Source organism: Cydia strobilella, chromosome 26, assembly GCF_947568885.1.
Source record: "Cydia strobilella chromosome 26, ilCydStro3.1, whole genome shotgun sequence".
Lineage (NCBI taxonomy): Eukaryota > Metazoa > Arthropoda > Insecta > Lepidoptera > Tortricidae > Cydia > Cydia strobilella.
The window spans coordinates 8947974-8964115 of NC_086066.1; the positions used below are offsets into that span (position 1 = coordinate 8947974).

The window sequence follows — 16142 nt, forward strand, 5'->3', positions numbered from 1 at the left end:
GAGGACATGACTATTTTAGTTATCTAAATGGTTGTAATAATGTATATCATTCATAAGGATTTAAGCGAGGGGAAGGCCAAACCTTGGGCATTCGCTAATGGGCCTTTATAACCTTTGAAAAAGTGAAAAAATGTTTATTGGTTCCTTACAAGTAGTTTACAGCATGGGATGGGATCTTCTTTTAATGGTCCGAGAGCTGGTGGAAATTTGGAGTAGGTCCTTGAGGCAAGCTGAAAATTTGCCTGATGCTTCTCCTATCTTACCCTACCTCAGCACTACAAGTCTGGCTGCAGGGTAGCGGGTCTAAACCAACCTACAAATTTTTAAAGAATTTTTTTTTTGGTGCCCAAAAAAGGTTCTTGAGGCAATCAGTAATTTCTACAAGTGAAAATTGAATATCTAAATAGTCATAAAAAAATTATGCCAGACGATTAGGCCGGGTCTTTAACCTTGCCAGACGCGTGCAAAATATTTTTTGAAAAAATTCAAAAAAGGTTCTTGAGGCAATCTGTAATTTTTACAGGTTAAAGTTAAGTATCTAAATAGTCATAAAAAAATAAGCCAGACGATTTGGTCGGGGCCTTCTACCTGCCAGACGATCTAGAAAGTTACGTATGGCACTTACTCGTACGCAAAATTAAGTTTGTTCTCCTGTAGAAATGTATGCTAATACAAAGTTATTTTTGTAGTGCAGTAAATTAAAGGTAAAAGGTACAAATTTGGATGTACGATGTGATTATGATTATGAATATGTGTATATTTATGATAAATTAGTTAACGTAATATGACTGAATTTATAATAATGTATTGTAATGTATTGTAGCGACTAAAAATAATAGTGAGTAAAAACCGTACTTATCTAAATATTTTGAATGTATTGTAATTTAAAAAAATACATGTATATGTAAAATAATACAATTTAAATACAGAATAGTAATGTGTTCTAATTATTATAATGTGTAAATTTTTTATTTAATTAATAAATGCTTAAACAATACAAATAATAATACAAATAAGATGATGATGATGATGATTGTTTCATGTCCAGATGTGATAGGTTATTAAGTGCGTGGGGTGTTAAAAGGGGGCGAGAATTTTATTATTTTTGCACTACAACGCACGGTTTAGAAGCTACAGCCATATATTATTTTCCTTTTTTTGTATTGTTTTTAAAAATTTGGTTATTTTTGCGCTACTACGCACAGTTTAAGAGATACAGCCCTATAAAGCTTTTTTTTTCTTATTTGTGATTTAAAAAAAATAGTAATTAGGGGTTTCCTGATGGGAATCAAAAATTTCATAATTTTTGCGCTACGGCGCACGGTTTAGCAGATACAGCCCTATAACTTTTTTGTTGTTTTTTTTGTGTTTTTAAAAATTACCTAAACTATCTAGTCTAAACTAAAAGCAAAACCCCAATTTTTTTAGAAAGAATCCAGAGAAAACACGGTTAGAAACGTTTTTCGGCCATACTGAAAAATGACACTTTTTGAGTTTAACCCTTTTACACTGGAGGCACAGATATTTCATTGCATGTTTGAAAAAAGAAAATTAAACGATTAAAAACGATTATCGTTCCAAAAACTTGTTATTTAACTGTCCAGCGAATAAAATAATTTAAATAAGTTATAGTGACGTCACAAAGTTTATGACTCCCCGTTCCCTTTGTCACAACATGTCACATTTTCTTGACACCCTCCCCCCCCCCCCTAAACGTGTGATGATATTAATTTCATTTCATTTATTCATTTATTTCAATCAACTTAGGATCATAATATATTACATTATAACATTACATAAAATTATTATATTACAGTTAAGATTAAAATTAAAGTTAAATTAGACTAAAATTATATTAAACCCCTAAAATAAATAATTAATTATTTAATTAATTATTTATTATTTAATTATATTATATGACCCCTAAAGATGAAAAAAATACATGAACACAGCCATGCACGCCATGGTACATTAAAATTAAATAAAAAGGCCTTCGTCATAACTAATGAACTACCCATGGATCTACAATAGAGATACAGCTGGACATATTGTCGCTAATTTCATAATATGTAATATGCCCACACCCTATTCATACCCATAATTCTATACGCATAATTATCATAAATATACACATCTTCATACTCACAATCACATCGTACATCCAAATTTATACCTTTCTATCTTTAATTTTCTGAACTACAAAAATAACTTTGTATTAGCATACATTTATACAGGATAACAAACTTTATTTTGCGTGCGAGTAAGTGCCATACGTAACTTTCTAGATCGTCTGGCAGGTAGAAGGCCCCGACTAAATCGTCTGGCTTATTTTTTTTATGACTATTTAGATACTTAACTTTAAACTGTAAAAATTACAGATTGCCTCAAGGACCTTTTTAGAATTTTTTGATAAAATATTTTGCACGCGTCTGGCGAGGTTAAAGACCCGGCCAAATCGTCTGGCATAATTTTTTTATGACTATTTAGATATTCAATTTCCACTTGTAGAAATTACAGATTGCCTCAAGAACCTTTTTTGGGCACCAAAAAAAAAATTTATAGGTTGGTTTAGACCCGCTACCCTGCAGCCAGACTTGTAGTGCTGAGGTAGGGTAAGATAGGAGAAGCATCAGGCCAATTTTCAGCTTGCCTCAAGGACCTACTCCAAATTTCTACCAGCTCTCCGTCTATAAGCATTAAATATGCTTGTGACAGAAAACCTCGCTCTTCCGAAATCGCTAGTGTATAAACCATTATGTTTGTGTCTTTAAATCTAGTATTTAACACTTAAATCTAAAACTAAATACTTCTTTTATACTAAAAAGTAGTACTACCATGATGGTTACAATAATTACATTTTAACTATTTAATACTTATTAATTACTTCAGTAACAATTCCTAATTATGTATTTAGACGATTTTGTATTTTGACGATCATGATAGGAAGATAAGCATAATTTTGACATTGATGCAAATTTATAGTGTAATTTTTATCCTGAAATAAATAAATCTAAATCTAATCTAAATCTAGAGGCTGAATGGTGCGTGCGTGCGTGCGTGCGTGCGTGCGTGCGTGCGTGCGTGCGTGCGTGCGTGCGTGCGTGCGTGTGTGTGTGTGTGTGTGTGTGAAGGTATGTGTAAGCAAAAGTTTAAATGCAATTTGTTAATTAAATAGGTTGTCATAATTATTATTTAGTTGTGGACAATTATGTAGTATAGGTAACTAACGCCTCAGTATTTTTATAGGTTTATGTTTTTAGCCAGTCTATGGTTGCAGTTTTGCAGTCAATTAGTTGTAGCAGATATATATCAATGATTTTATTAATAATTTTATAGTATAAATAGGCTGATTGTGCAGCGAATTGTCAGTTGGAGGTCTGGGGGCCACACTGCTTCGTCTCCTACGTCCCGCAATGGCTTAGTTATAATTCAGAGTCTTATGCACTTTTACAATAGCGCTAACTATATACAGTTGGCGCATTGAAAGAAGACCGCATTCTTTATATAATTCAGTAGTAGGATGAGACATCTTTGTGCTCTTTCGACTTCTATAAATTTAGTTTTAATGCTGCCCCCCCAGACTGGGATACAATAGGTCATTATGGATTGGGCCAATGCAGTGTAAATTTGCTTTAAAAGAGTAGTTGAGGCTATGTGCTTTAAGGTTTTAAAAATCCAGATGAGCTTCCGTATTCTACCATTTAGATACTCTATGTGAGAGTTCCAAGAGAGCCTTTGGTCCAGGATTATACCAAGGTATTTAACAGTGGGTACCTTTTCAATTGTGGTGCAATTACAATTTGTAGTTGTAGCTAGGTCACACTTGCACTTGTGTATAACCAATTTGAGGTGAGATGGGGGCTGTGTGTTCTCATACTTCGGAAAACACATGTAATTGGTCTTGGTAGTATTTAGAGTAAGGAGGTTAAGTTGTAGCCATTGGTTAACCTTGATTAGACCCTGTTGTGCCTTCTGGTATACAGCCTCCCATGAGCGATCTTTAAAGACAATTGCAGTGTCGTCCGCATATGAGAACACACTGCCTCCCTCGATGGGGAGATTAGTTAGGTCGTTGATATAGGTTAGGAACAGTGTGGGCCCCAGAACGCCTCCTTGGGGGACCCCATAAGATATGGATCTTACACTGCTTATTTCGTTACCTATCCTAACGGATTGAGTGCGACCAGTGAGGTAGCTTGTCATTAACTCAAGAGGCTTTCCCCGGATGCCCATGTGCTCAAGTTTATGGATTAGAATGGGGAGAGAGACCGTATCGAACGCTTTCCGCAAGTCCAATAATATGGCAAGGCACTTTTTTCCTTTATCCACCTGCCGAGTAATTTCTGTTGTGAGAGCTAAGACCGCATCTTCTGTAGATTTACCGCGCCTGAAGCTAAACTGCGAATCAGAGAGTATATTAAATTTGGTGAGATACCCGACGAGTCTGACATTAATTAACTTTTCCACCAGTTTTGAGATAGCAGGTAGGATAGAGATAGGGCGGTAATTACCGTTGTGCACAGATGGCTTCTGACCGCCTCAGCACCCGGTAAGTTCTCTCTATTGTCCCTTCTTATTTATTTTTGTGTATTGTGTATTGTTGTCTTTCCCACACAACCACAGAACCGACCGCCTTCATATTTTGTCGGTGGTTTGTTAATGTTGTGACGTCATTAATCTGTGTGACGTCATTTCAGTGATGAACCCGACCACTCGCCGGTCCCCGGGGACCAGCAGCGCTACACCTCGGAGTATTCCTCGGAACCGGTCACCCAGTATTCGTGGGGAGCGAGGGAATCGGTGGAATTGAACCGTTGTTTCGATGCCCGACCGATTCGCCGTCCCGATATCCAGAACCGTCAGCACCCTAGGGTGTAATAGCTGTCGCTCCTCCGGCGAGAAGTGCAGCTTCCTCGGGTTCGGGATCCATTCGGGGCTCCTACAACTTCATCCCGCTTTCCGTACCGTGCGTCATCTCCCGGACTTCAGCAGCACTCGGCACCCCTCAACCTGAGCACTCGGCTTCTTCAAACTTCAGGAGACGTTGCATCGTTACCTCTCCACCCACGTCATCCGAGATGGTGCTTCTTCTATCGGATGCCAGGTTCCACCGCCACCCTTCACGTTGCTCCGGCCTCCAGATTTGAACAACCGGATGACACCCGTGTGTTTAGCATATTTCACCAGCCATACTGGCCTCCACCGATGAACGGCTGCCAGATGTTACTAACCTGATGGTGGTATAGGGTTCCCGCAACTGCGCAATGGGATACGCGCCCATAAGTATCTGAACGGGCCGCGGCACCAGAGATGGGAACACCAGACCGGGGCAGTCGCACAGACGGACCTGAGGAAAATTAAATTATTATTAGTAATTCAATATACATTACATGTGGCGTAAGGAATATGGTCTGGAAATGCTTCGTATGGGCCGGGGTTTTAGATAACGAGACCACCTTACGGCCCATAATGACGTTCATTAAGGAGGACTTTCGAACGTTGAAAAGATGGATGGATGGATTGGATACAAAGAAGGATGAATGGGTGGAAAAAACGGCCAAGTGCGAGTCGGACTCGCGCACCGAGGGTTCCGTACATTACATAATTTTAACAATGTATTTTTTATGTGAAACGTGAGTGAAAGGTAAATTGCGGTTTACGATTTTTGACGTATTAAAAAAAACTACTTACTAGATCTCGTTCAAACCATTTTTCGGTGGAAGTTTGCATGGTCATATATAGTTGGTAATTTGTCAGTCAGTAACAACCAGGAAAATTATACTCATCCCATTCTTTTGGGTGCCAGTACTAGTGTAAGACAAAGATAGTATGATTCTCCCTGTCTATGTTTGAAATGAGACAGTCCTTTGACAAACTATACATCATATATATTTTTCAGTTTTATCATTTTCTTATTTTAGAAGTTACAGGGGGGGGGGACACATTTTACCACTTCGGAAGTGTCTCTCGCGCAAACTATTCAGTTTAGAAGAAAATGATATTAGAAACCTCAATATCCTTTTTGAAGACCTATCCATAGATACCCCACACGTATGGGTTTAATGAAAAAATATTTTTTTTCGTTTCAGTTCCAAGTATGGGGAACCCCCAAAATTTATTGTTTTTTTTTTCTATTTTTGTGTGAAAATCTTAATGCGGTTCACAGAATACATCTACTTACCAAGTTTCAACAGTATAGTTCTTATAGTTTCAGAGAAAAGTGGCTGTGACATACGGACGGACAGACAAACAGACAGACAGACAGACATGACGAATCTATAAGGGTTCCGTTTTTTGCCATTTGGCTACGGAACCCTAAAAATGGATGGAGATCAAAGATGGTGGCCGTTTATTCAAACAGCTGAAAGATTAAGATACACTCCCAATATTAAGAAGGTTATTCGCTTTTCATGCAGTGTGTAAGAAATGTATCTCATATAAAATTACCTCCGGCGTCGGGAATATGGTCTGCAAATCTTAGGGGTCTTAGACACCGAAACCATCTTACGGCCCATGACCGCGTTCATCAAGGATTTGTTTATGTTGGGCTTATTACCTGTGGCGTAAAGAATATGGTCAGAAAACGCTTCGTGTGTCTCGGAGTCTTGGACACGGAGACCACCTTACGGCCCATGACCGCATTCATCAAGGATTTGTTTATGTTGGGCTTATTACCTGTGGCGTAAAGAATATGGTCTGAAAACGCTTCGTGTGTCTCGGAGTCTTGGACACGGAGACCACCTTCCGGCCCATGACCGCGTTTATCAAGGATTTGCCTACGTTTGTGAATTACCTGTGGCGTAAGGAATATGGTCTGGAAATGCTTCGTGTGTCCCGGGGTCTTGAACACGGAGACCACCTTACGGCCCATGGTGTCATTAATCAAGGGCTTCCTACGTAATATACCTGTGGCGTCAGGAATATGGTCTGGAAATGTTTAGTGTGTCCCGGGGTCTTGAACACGGAGACCGCCTTACGGCCCATGACCGCATTCATCAAGGATTTGCCTACGTTGGGCTAGTCATTAATTCAATTATACCTGTGGCGTCAGGAATATGGTCTGGAAATGCTTCGTGTGTCCCGGGGTCTTGGACACGGAGACCACCTTACGGCCCATGATAGCGTTCATGAGGGAAGATTTGCCCACGTTCGGTTGGCCGACGCAGCCTATGGTCAGGACGCCGTTTTTGTACTTTTCGTGTTTGTAGTAGGACGTGTCCGCTTCTTGGAGAATCGTTTCGCCTGCGGACAATGAGTGGTAGTAGTAGTAGTAGTAGTAGTAGTAGTAATCACTTTATTGTACACAACACAGGTATGAACAGGTGGTATGATAAATAAATAAATTTCTCAACTTCTTTTTTAGGGTTCCGTACCCATAGGGTAAAAACGGGACCCTATTAGATGTCCGCTGTCCGTTCGTCTGTCACCAGGCTGTATCTCATGAACCGTGATTGCTAGACAGTTGAAATTTTTACAGATGATGTATTTCTGTTGTCACTATAACAAGAAATACTAAAAACAGAATAAAATAAATAATTAAGTGGGACTCCCATACAACAAACGTGATTTATTTGCCGTTTTTTGCAGGAACCCTGCGTGCGCGAGTAGACTCGCACTTGGCCGGTTCTTTATAGTGGGCCGAGTAGGCCGAGTTAGACTTTATAGAGTAAGCAGATATAATAGGAATGCATCACTTTTATCGCTATATACATACAGTTAGAGTGAGAAATACGTATTCCAGTGCGTTTCGCACTTATATTGTGACAAATATATTGAAAACCGTACACAAGTAAAACAGTTTTAAAGCCACTACTACTATCGTGGCGTCTAATTTGAATGACGCATACGTGTCGTCATGGGCGTCAGTGTAAACACTTACCGACTTCGTCCTGCGGTGTCGGCACGGTTGCATTTTTATCACCCGTCACTATGCCCGTCACCATCGCACTTACATACTTGTCGAAACGTGACAGGCATGGTGACAGGCGATAAAAATGCTACCGTGCTAAGCCCGCCGGTCGTTGTGGACACGTGACGCACACGTGTCGTTGTTGGCATCAAACTCGTGACGCACAGGTGTCGTGATCGGCATTAAGCCCTACACACTCACCCACTTCGGCCTGGTCGTCATAATCGAACTCCACATCAGTCTCCTCCCGTATCTTCTTCTCCCAGGAGCCGAGGTCCACGCGGGCGCCGACCAGCTCCCCGCAGGCCTCCAGCAGCCTGGTGGCGCCCTCTGCACACATGCGCTGGCGGCCGCGCCGGCGACGCACGAGGAGGCCTAAATACAAATTGTTAAATTTAATTGTGACGATCCGCGGGTAAAGGTACGGTTCGCGCTTACGCTATTATTGAAAATGCTCTAATACTATAGTTCGTTTTTTTAGCATTAGAAAGAAGGTGAGAGATCTTGACGTGTTTTTTTATTAAAAATAACTTTTGATAATAAGTCAGCGGGTTCTTGGCAGTGAATGTGTTAACTTACCCGCTTTATCACTAGTGGCCCCGCTCAGATTGTACCCCGGACACGAAGTGAAGTACACGACCCTGAGTCCGGGGCACGTTTCGGTCAGATACTTCTTCCAGGCGACCACCGCGGCCGCCGGCACTAAGTCCACCTTGTTCAGCACCAGGATCATGTCTTTTTGTTGTTCCATTACGTGCTTGTAAAGGGAGGGGGGGAACATCATACCCTGGGGGGGAAACATGTCATTGTTACAGACCACTTAAAAAGACGGTTTAATAGTGAGATTTTCACTGTTTTTTTTATGATGCGTTAACGATCCCACCTGATGGTAAGGTGATGATGCGGTCTACGGTGGAGCACGCTTACCTATGAGATACCTATTAACTCTTGCCTCGAAGAGCCCCAGATTGTACTCACGCGGAAACACAGACTCGGGCAGGGCGTTCCACTCCTTGGCAGTTCGCATAAGAAATGTGGAAGCAAAACGATTCGTGCGTATTTTTGGAGTTCCTACCATGAAGCGATGCCGGAGTGCCGTTTGTCTTGTAGTCCGATGGTAAAAATGGGACTGAGGAATTAGGTTGTGCAGTTCCTCGGCACACTCTCCGAAATGTATCCTATAAAAAATCGACAGGCTGGCAATCTTGCGACAATGCTCCAGACTTTGGAGTCGAGCATTCGTCAGATTGCTGTCATTGATGATTCTCTTGGCCCTCACTGTAGGTATTTAAAGTATTTTACACCATATAAATAACTAGCTTCTCTGGATCACTAGCCCATCACTCTGCCAACTGAGCTACCAAGTCTCCACCCGATGACAACGAATATTTCCACAATATCACTCATGTGCGCCTAGCGACATCTACCGTAACAGTGTTACACTTCTTAAACGGCTAATGGAGTTCCAAGTCATATTGGAAATTCACCAGTAACGATGCACCACCACAAACTAAATACATTCAGTAACTAACTAACTACAGCTCAAAGTTAACTAACTACACTCACCGCAAACCGAACGTCAACTATGAGTAGAAGTATATCGCACATCTCGAGCACCCGCCAGAGCTGCCTCCAGGTCTCCAGGTTCAGCTCGAAGTAGGACATCTGCTTCCAGTACTCGGTGGCTTGCAGGCTGTTTATGTACTCCTGAAAGAATAATCTTCTTCTTATCGTGTGAAGGGATCAAAACTAAATAATATTTTGCCAATATCTTGCCACCTCTAACCCCCGGGGGTAGCTCTTATCAGGTCTTCTGTAGTGCACGTAGTTGGACACAGGGAACACTGCATCATATGTTGCGTTGTTTGTAGGTCGCCACATTCGCATAGTACATCATTTTGTCCCGGTAAAGAATAAAGGTAAGAATAAATAAATAGAAGGCAAAGGTGCCATTCATTACGTAAGATGATTTTTGACCCCCTCGCGCCCCTATGTAAGAAAAAATAGGAAAAGGCTGGCCCCCTCCCCCTGTAGTGGCTATATTACGTAAGAACCTACAGGAAAAAATTAATACATGTTTGGTTAGTTATAGTTTATTTAAAAAAAAATTGGAACGTTTATTTGTACTTATAAAGGTACTGGAGCCAGTTTTAGCTGACTCTGCACCGTGTTTGATAGTATAGAGTGTGGGTCAGTGTTATTTTAAACGACACTAAACGTGTATAAACTATAAACTATGTAGTGTGACTACTTAAAAAAAATCATCAAAAAATATTAACTATACTATAGTTTATAATAGTAGTGCGACTACTTAAAAAAAACACAATTCAAGTTGGATTAATTGGATAGATGGCAGCACCATCTCCATCGCTATACCGAAATTCAGTAAAGGATTCGTACAGGATAGTACTTAGTTAAAACAAATGTTACCGTAAAATATTTATGCTCCTGAGCATCCAGTTGTGCAGGAGACATGCTGAAGTCCCATGGAGGCCGCTTGGGGAATGCCAGGTCCTCGGGGAAGTACACATGGGGGTCCACCTCCAGCTCTGTCTCCGCGACGGGGTTTAGGGCTTTCCTGATGCAATAAGACAGCTTGTTAATACATTTATATGATAATTTTGGAATTAGCAGATTTAGGAAAAATTTACAGTGTCAAAATGTGGTACACTTGCTACAGATACATCAGTTTTGACAAAAAAACCGGCTAAGTGCGAGTCGGATTCGCGCGCGAAGGGTTCCGTACCATTACGCAAAAAACAGCGAAAAAATCACGTTTGTTGTATGGGAGGCCCACTTAAACATTTATTTTATTCTGTTTTTAGTATTTGTTGTTATAGCGGCAACAGAAATACATCATCTGTGAAAATTTTAATTGTCTTGCTATCGCGGTTCATGAGATACAGCCTGGTGACAGACAGACAGGCAGACGGACAGAGGAGTCTTAGTAATAGGTTTGTTTTTACCCTTTGGGTACGGAACCCTAAAAATAGCATTGCTCGTAGATGTATCATCTTTAATAAAAATTTGAAAATTAAGTTTGGTTAGTAATGCTAGACTGTACTTACAAAGCATCCTCTTTCTTCATCTTAAGCTCCGCATCACTCTCCCTGAAGAACTTGAGAGCATATCTGTTGCAGTTCCTGCCGCCCCTCGACGGCTGGTAGTTCACAGACATCACATCCTGGCCGGACTCTCCTGATGTGGCTGGAGAAAGAAAAAACGTTGCAAAGGAATTCATCAGAACACTTAAAATTACGTAGCAACAGGCTTAGCCTTAGTCTTGTTGCTAAGAAGTGATCAGACAATGTTACATCCGATACAGCTTGTAGCGAGTACTTTAAGTATCCCGGTAAGGTGTGTTCATCACACATATTTGTTTCTTAGTTATGGGTGCCATCGATGTAAGTTTGTACACCGTGTTTTTATTGAATTCCATAACTCAACCAATTAAAAACTGTGACATATCAATGTCATTTCTAACATCGATCATCAAAGTGTACACGCTCGTAAGCGCCTTTCAGAAATTTTCTTATTGATTATCTCCAAAATTGAGTTAATTAGAATTTGAGAAAGTTACGCTAAGCTCTGGAATGCACGCTTGAAATAGAAGCGGAAATAAAATAAAAACAAGGTGTATATCGTTGCCTAGTACCAGTACAAGCATTGCTTAGTTTGGGGACAGGTATCTATATAAGTATCTGTATAAGATCCTATATACTGGATCTGTATAAGATTGGCCCGAAATATTTATTTATTCATAAGAACTACGCACAAAAGTAGCTCAATTTCTAAATGGGAATCTACTTACTGGAGAGTAATAGCGTTTTATTCTGTTTCTTAGATTGCAGCTGCTGCTTCTTCGCTTTGCCGCTGAACGGCGTCTTCCGACCCGCTTGAGGCATCTCGAAACTTCCGCTGAAAATACGCCAAATTACCTCTTCATAGCCTTGTAACAGGCCGAACTAGAGATGGGTAGCTCAGGGGATATAGATATAAAGGATATATATCTTTCTCTTTTCATGAATCACTCTTCTTGTCTTTACGAATCCGAATATATCAGTATATCCCAATATATCCGTACACTCGCACCGTCGCACCCCCGGCAAGGATTTACTAAAGTGAATAGATAGATAAGATAAGCGATGTCTATTGTCTCTTTGTCTCGGCCGCGCGTCGACGCCGTCGGTCAACCGAAGTACAATGCAATTGCTATTGCTTAAAGTTTTAAAGCTTAAAGTTGTTTGGACCTAGCATGATTAATTTCGTTGTTATTATACACTAGCTGCGTTTTGTTCCTACAAAGTTAGAATTGAACTATGCATATGCAAACTAATTTAGGTCATATTTTGGTAAGTTTACACAAAACGTATTTGCGATTTCCAAAATTTTGCAAATCGTTCGCTTTGCTTTGACCTCGTTCGTTTCGACGGGACTTGAGTGTATTCCTTTAGGTATTTAATAAAATGTAAACAAACCGCAATAAGGTATTTTATTAAGCAAAAATATTAAAATTCAATAACGTCACTATATTCATTTTTAAATGTAAGGTCAAGGTTATAGATAGCGCAATTCACGACGCGCAGATTTGTCAAACCTAAAGTAATAGCAATAGCATGAGCATGACAATACGAACCAAAGCAAGCGCCTTCGTGAATGAATCGATCTATATCCAATATCCATCATGATACAATCATCCAAGACATCCAATATACAAAATGAAAGAAACAATCTCGCCACGGTATAATAACTACTCTAGTGTCCTCTCTCTCACTCATAACATGACGTAAAGTGAGCAAGTGCCGATACAGTTGCGAGCGGGAGCAATGACGCATACGGATATAAAGATATAAAAGAGTGATATATATCCCAGTGAGAGAAAGATATATATCACTCTTTTCTTTTTACTGACACATTTCGCCCATCTCTAGGCCGAACTGGGCAAAGAAATGCCTGTGTGCCCGGTATTAGCGTGTCTGGATGGCTAATTTACAGTTAACACGCGAAAGATAAGTATAATATGTATAGTTAACAGAGTCGCGTGGTATTTGGCGGTTAAACGAATAAACGATAAGAAGTTGTCGTTAAAGATTTTAATATATCCAAAAAGAATCAAGAAGTCAATTTAAAAGAAAATACATATTTATACTCACTCTAAGTAATTAATTCGTACAGGTACAGTTATAATATAAACTAATACGATTGCGGCAAATTCTCGAAGTATGGAAAGGAAATGAAGTGTCAAAAATGTGACAAAACAAGTAAAACAACTGTCATTTTTTTCATAACATTTATTTGAGCTACATTTATAAACGCTGATTTTTGTTGTAAGAAAAGCGTTAGTTACGAAAAACGCCTAAAAGCCGTCAAGCTGTCAATATTAAGTCATTTATAGGGCAAACTTTGCTGAAATTCTTTTAAACCAAACAAAATATGAAAATCACTAGAACAACTTTGATTACGTAAATGAGTTTTTAAAAAATGAAAAAAAGTTACTGCTTGAAATTAACTCAATCAATTTTACTCAACTTTGAAGTCGAAATACGCTACGTCAAAACAATTAATTGTTCACGTTAAACTGATCACATTCGCCGCTCCTATTAAACACCTATATTTCTAACCTGTTTTATATGACGCTACGTTTCAGACTGTAAAATTTAGCATTGTATAATATTGGTAAATTGATCTGATCTAGGAAGTTCAACGGTACCTTGCTAAACTAGACCTTTCAAAGCCATCAAGATGCTACCGTTATCATTACTGCGAACCGCTCAAAACCATCCAATGCTGGTAGAACTTAAAAACGGCGAGACCTACAACGGGCATCTGGTTTCTTGCGATAATTGGATGAATATCAACTTGAGAGAAGTAATTTGCACATCACGAGACGGTGACAAGTTCTGGAGAATGCCCGAGTGCTATATTCGCGGTTCTACGATCAAATACTTGCGTATTCCTGATGAGGTTATTGATATGGTCAAGGAAGAGACGCAAGTAAGTTTTTACTATTTGTCGTACTAAATTCAAATACGAAATCTAGTTTAGCCAGTACTAACTTCTCCCGGTCAGAGTATAGCAAAAGGGGCCCCATTTTAGGACATAGAAATTTTTCATAAAAAAATTTTTTTCTCATTTTTGCAACTTTTTTGATTAGAACTTTAAAGAACACATTAAAATAAGCATCTTTTATTGATTACAATTTTTTGATTAACTTGCCCGTTTAAGAACTACAGCGGTCCAAAGGGGGCGCAACTGGACTTAGAAAATTTACTCAAATGGATTATTCCTAGCCACGGTTGGCAAATGTTTTGTACCTAACTGTCTACAAAATGGGAATTACACTAAATCAGTAGGTAGGTTAGGTTCGTTAGGTAGCTTTAAATGCCCGAAGGGCAAACCGCCCAGAAATAGGAGCCCCGCGAAGCGGGGCTCCGTCTAGTTAGCTGGAGTTCGTCGGACTATTTCTTTAAAAAAAATTTACTTCACAACGCAACTAGACGGAGCCCCGCTTCGCGGGGCTCCTATTTCTGGGCGGTTTGCCCTTCGGGCATTTGAAGCTACCTAACGAACCTAACCTACCTACCTATTGATTTAATGTAATTTTGGATTCCCATTTTGTAGCCAGTTACAAAACTTATTTACCAAACAATTCCACTCTGGCCCAATTCGTAACTGGCTACATACAAGGAATTTTATAAAAAAATGATATGATCAAGTTTATAAAAAAACTTCTCTCAATAAAAGAGGCTTATTTTAATGATTACTTGAAACTAAAAAAATAAAAAGGAGCAAAAATGCAAAAATAAAATTTTGCTCGTAAATTTTCTAAGTCTTAAAATCGGGCCCCTTTTGCTATACCCCAACCCTTCTCCCAACTTCCGGGTCAAATATCTCGGCCAATTTTTATTTTAGAGAAAAGTTTTTCCTACAAAACATGCTTATTTTAACGTATTCTCTACAATAACATCATGAAAAAAATTGGTGTCATAATAACATCACTCAGATGAAAAGTGTCGGCACCCCCTTTGCTTTAGTCCAACCCCCGAAAAAAACAAAAAATTATGTGGGTCTTCTTCACATTGATCTTAACAAAATCTTAAGTTAAACTACAAATACTAAAAACATAAGTAATAAAATAAATATTTTAATCTGGCTCCCATACAACAAACGTAACTTTTTTGCCGTTTTTTTCCCTAATGGTACAACAGAACCCTTTGTGTGCGAGCCTGACTCGCACTTAGCTGGTTTTTTTAAATGTTTTATTAAATAGTCAGTGTTAATCAGTGTCAGTTAGTTACCTTGGCCATTTTCCACAAATTGACAACCGTTGTGCTTATTTTGTGGAAGCAGTGTAAGACAGTCCTTAATCTGCCACAGGTGAAATCCCGAGGCTTGCGCGAGATCTCCAAAGGGCGAGGAGGCGGCAACATGCGCTCGGCGCGCGGCGGCGCACGCGGGGCCTTCGGCGCGCGCCGCCCCGCCCCGCCGCCGACACACGCCCGCCAACCCAACCAGCAACCAAGACCCATGAAGAAGAAGTAGAATATCTTAGCTAGTTTTCCATATTTCTCAAATACAGAACAGATTAGCTCTTTTAGACCTGTGAGCTGGAGCTGTGTTCACGATGACAATTGTCGTATTTGCCGATATACGATTTTCATTATGACTAGGCCCCCTGATATCTCCAATGCAATGCTCTAATTTGTAACCATTTATTAACCTCTTTGAACGCCAGACGGCGAAGGAACTTTAAGAAGTCCCGCGTAAGTCCCTATTGCATTGGTGAAGCTGACGGCTGTAGCCGTCATTGGCATCCTTGGCAAGACTCCGATGACGACCACAGCTGACTGTGCGGGTCAAAAGGTTAAATATAAAATAGGTTACGAAATATTGTGATCCTCGTACGTAACTATTAGTCGACCAACTCTGCACGGCGTTTACAATAACAAAGTGTAATAATGTCATTATTAGTGTTAAAATTCTATGAAAATATGCTGTTTATAATGGCATTCCCTTACTTCTGTTCAAATCGGTGCTGTTAGCATGGAGTCTAATATGACGTCATTACACTATGGTGTTTATTGTTTAATTTAATTATTAATATAAGGTTTTTGATTATCACGGTAGTTTCATTCGAGTTAAATATACTTTTCATTTCTCATGCTCTGAAAGTAGCTCCTTGTTTATCTGTGAAGCGGGTTGAAAGTGATACATTTTGGCCCTTGGGCATTTA

The 16142-nt window shown here is 39.7% G+C and overlaps 2 protein-coding genes across 2 annotated transcripts in view; one reads left to right on the forward strand and one right to left on the reverse strand.

The window, feature by feature from the left end:
• The window catches only part of LOC134753365 (guanine nucleotide-binding protein-like 1), a 28928-nt gene extending 15766 nt beyond the window's left edge, over positions 1 to 13162 (reverse strand). Inside the window, exons 1-9 of the mRNA XM_063689247.1 lie at positions 13063 to 13162; positions 11721 to 11827; positions 10978 to 11116; positions 10340 to 10487; positions 9476 to 9616; positions 8489 to 8696; positions 8111 to 8284; positions 7040 to 7242; positions 5232 to 5347 (exon numbers count right to left, since the gene is read on the reverse strand). Coding sequence (XP_063545317.1) covers positions 5232 to 5347; positions 7040 to 7242; positions 8111 to 8284; positions 8489 to 8696; positions 9476 to 9616; positions 10340 to 10487; positions 10978 to 11116; positions 11721 to 11814 — 1223 coding nt within the window. The 5' untranslated portion in view covers positions 11815 to 11827; positions 13063 to 13162. The remainder of the gene's footprint in view (positions 1 to 5231; positions 5348 to 7039; positions 7243 to 8110; positions 8285 to 8488; positions 8697 to 9475; positions 9617 to 10339; positions 10488 to 10977; positions 11117 to 11720; positions 11828 to 13062) is intronic.
• Positions 13163 to 13514: 352 nt separating this feature from the next.
• LOC134753092 (U6 snRNA-associated Sm-like protein LSm4) lies at positions 13515 to 16028 on the forward strand. The gene is made up of 2 exons (XM_063688855.1): positions 13515 to 13903; positions 15287 to 16028. The coding sequence occupies exons 1-2, from the start codon at positions 13652 to 13654 to the stop codon at positions 15449 to 15451; spliced, it is 417 nt and encodes a 138-aa protein (XP_063544925.1). The 5' UTR covers positions 13515 to 13651; the 3' UTR covers positions 15452 to 16028.
• The last annotated feature ends 114 nt before the right edge of the window (positions 16029 to 16142 follow it).

Coding starts and splice junctions, on each gene's coding strand:
- LOC134753092 (XM_063688855.1), top strand. CDS start 13,652: ATGCTACCGTTATCATTACTGCGAACCGCTCAAAACCATCCAATGCTG. Junction 13,904..15,286: donor TGGTCAAGGAAGAGACGCAA/GTAAGTTTTTAC, acceptor AATCTGCCACAG/GTGAAATCCCGAGGCTTGCG.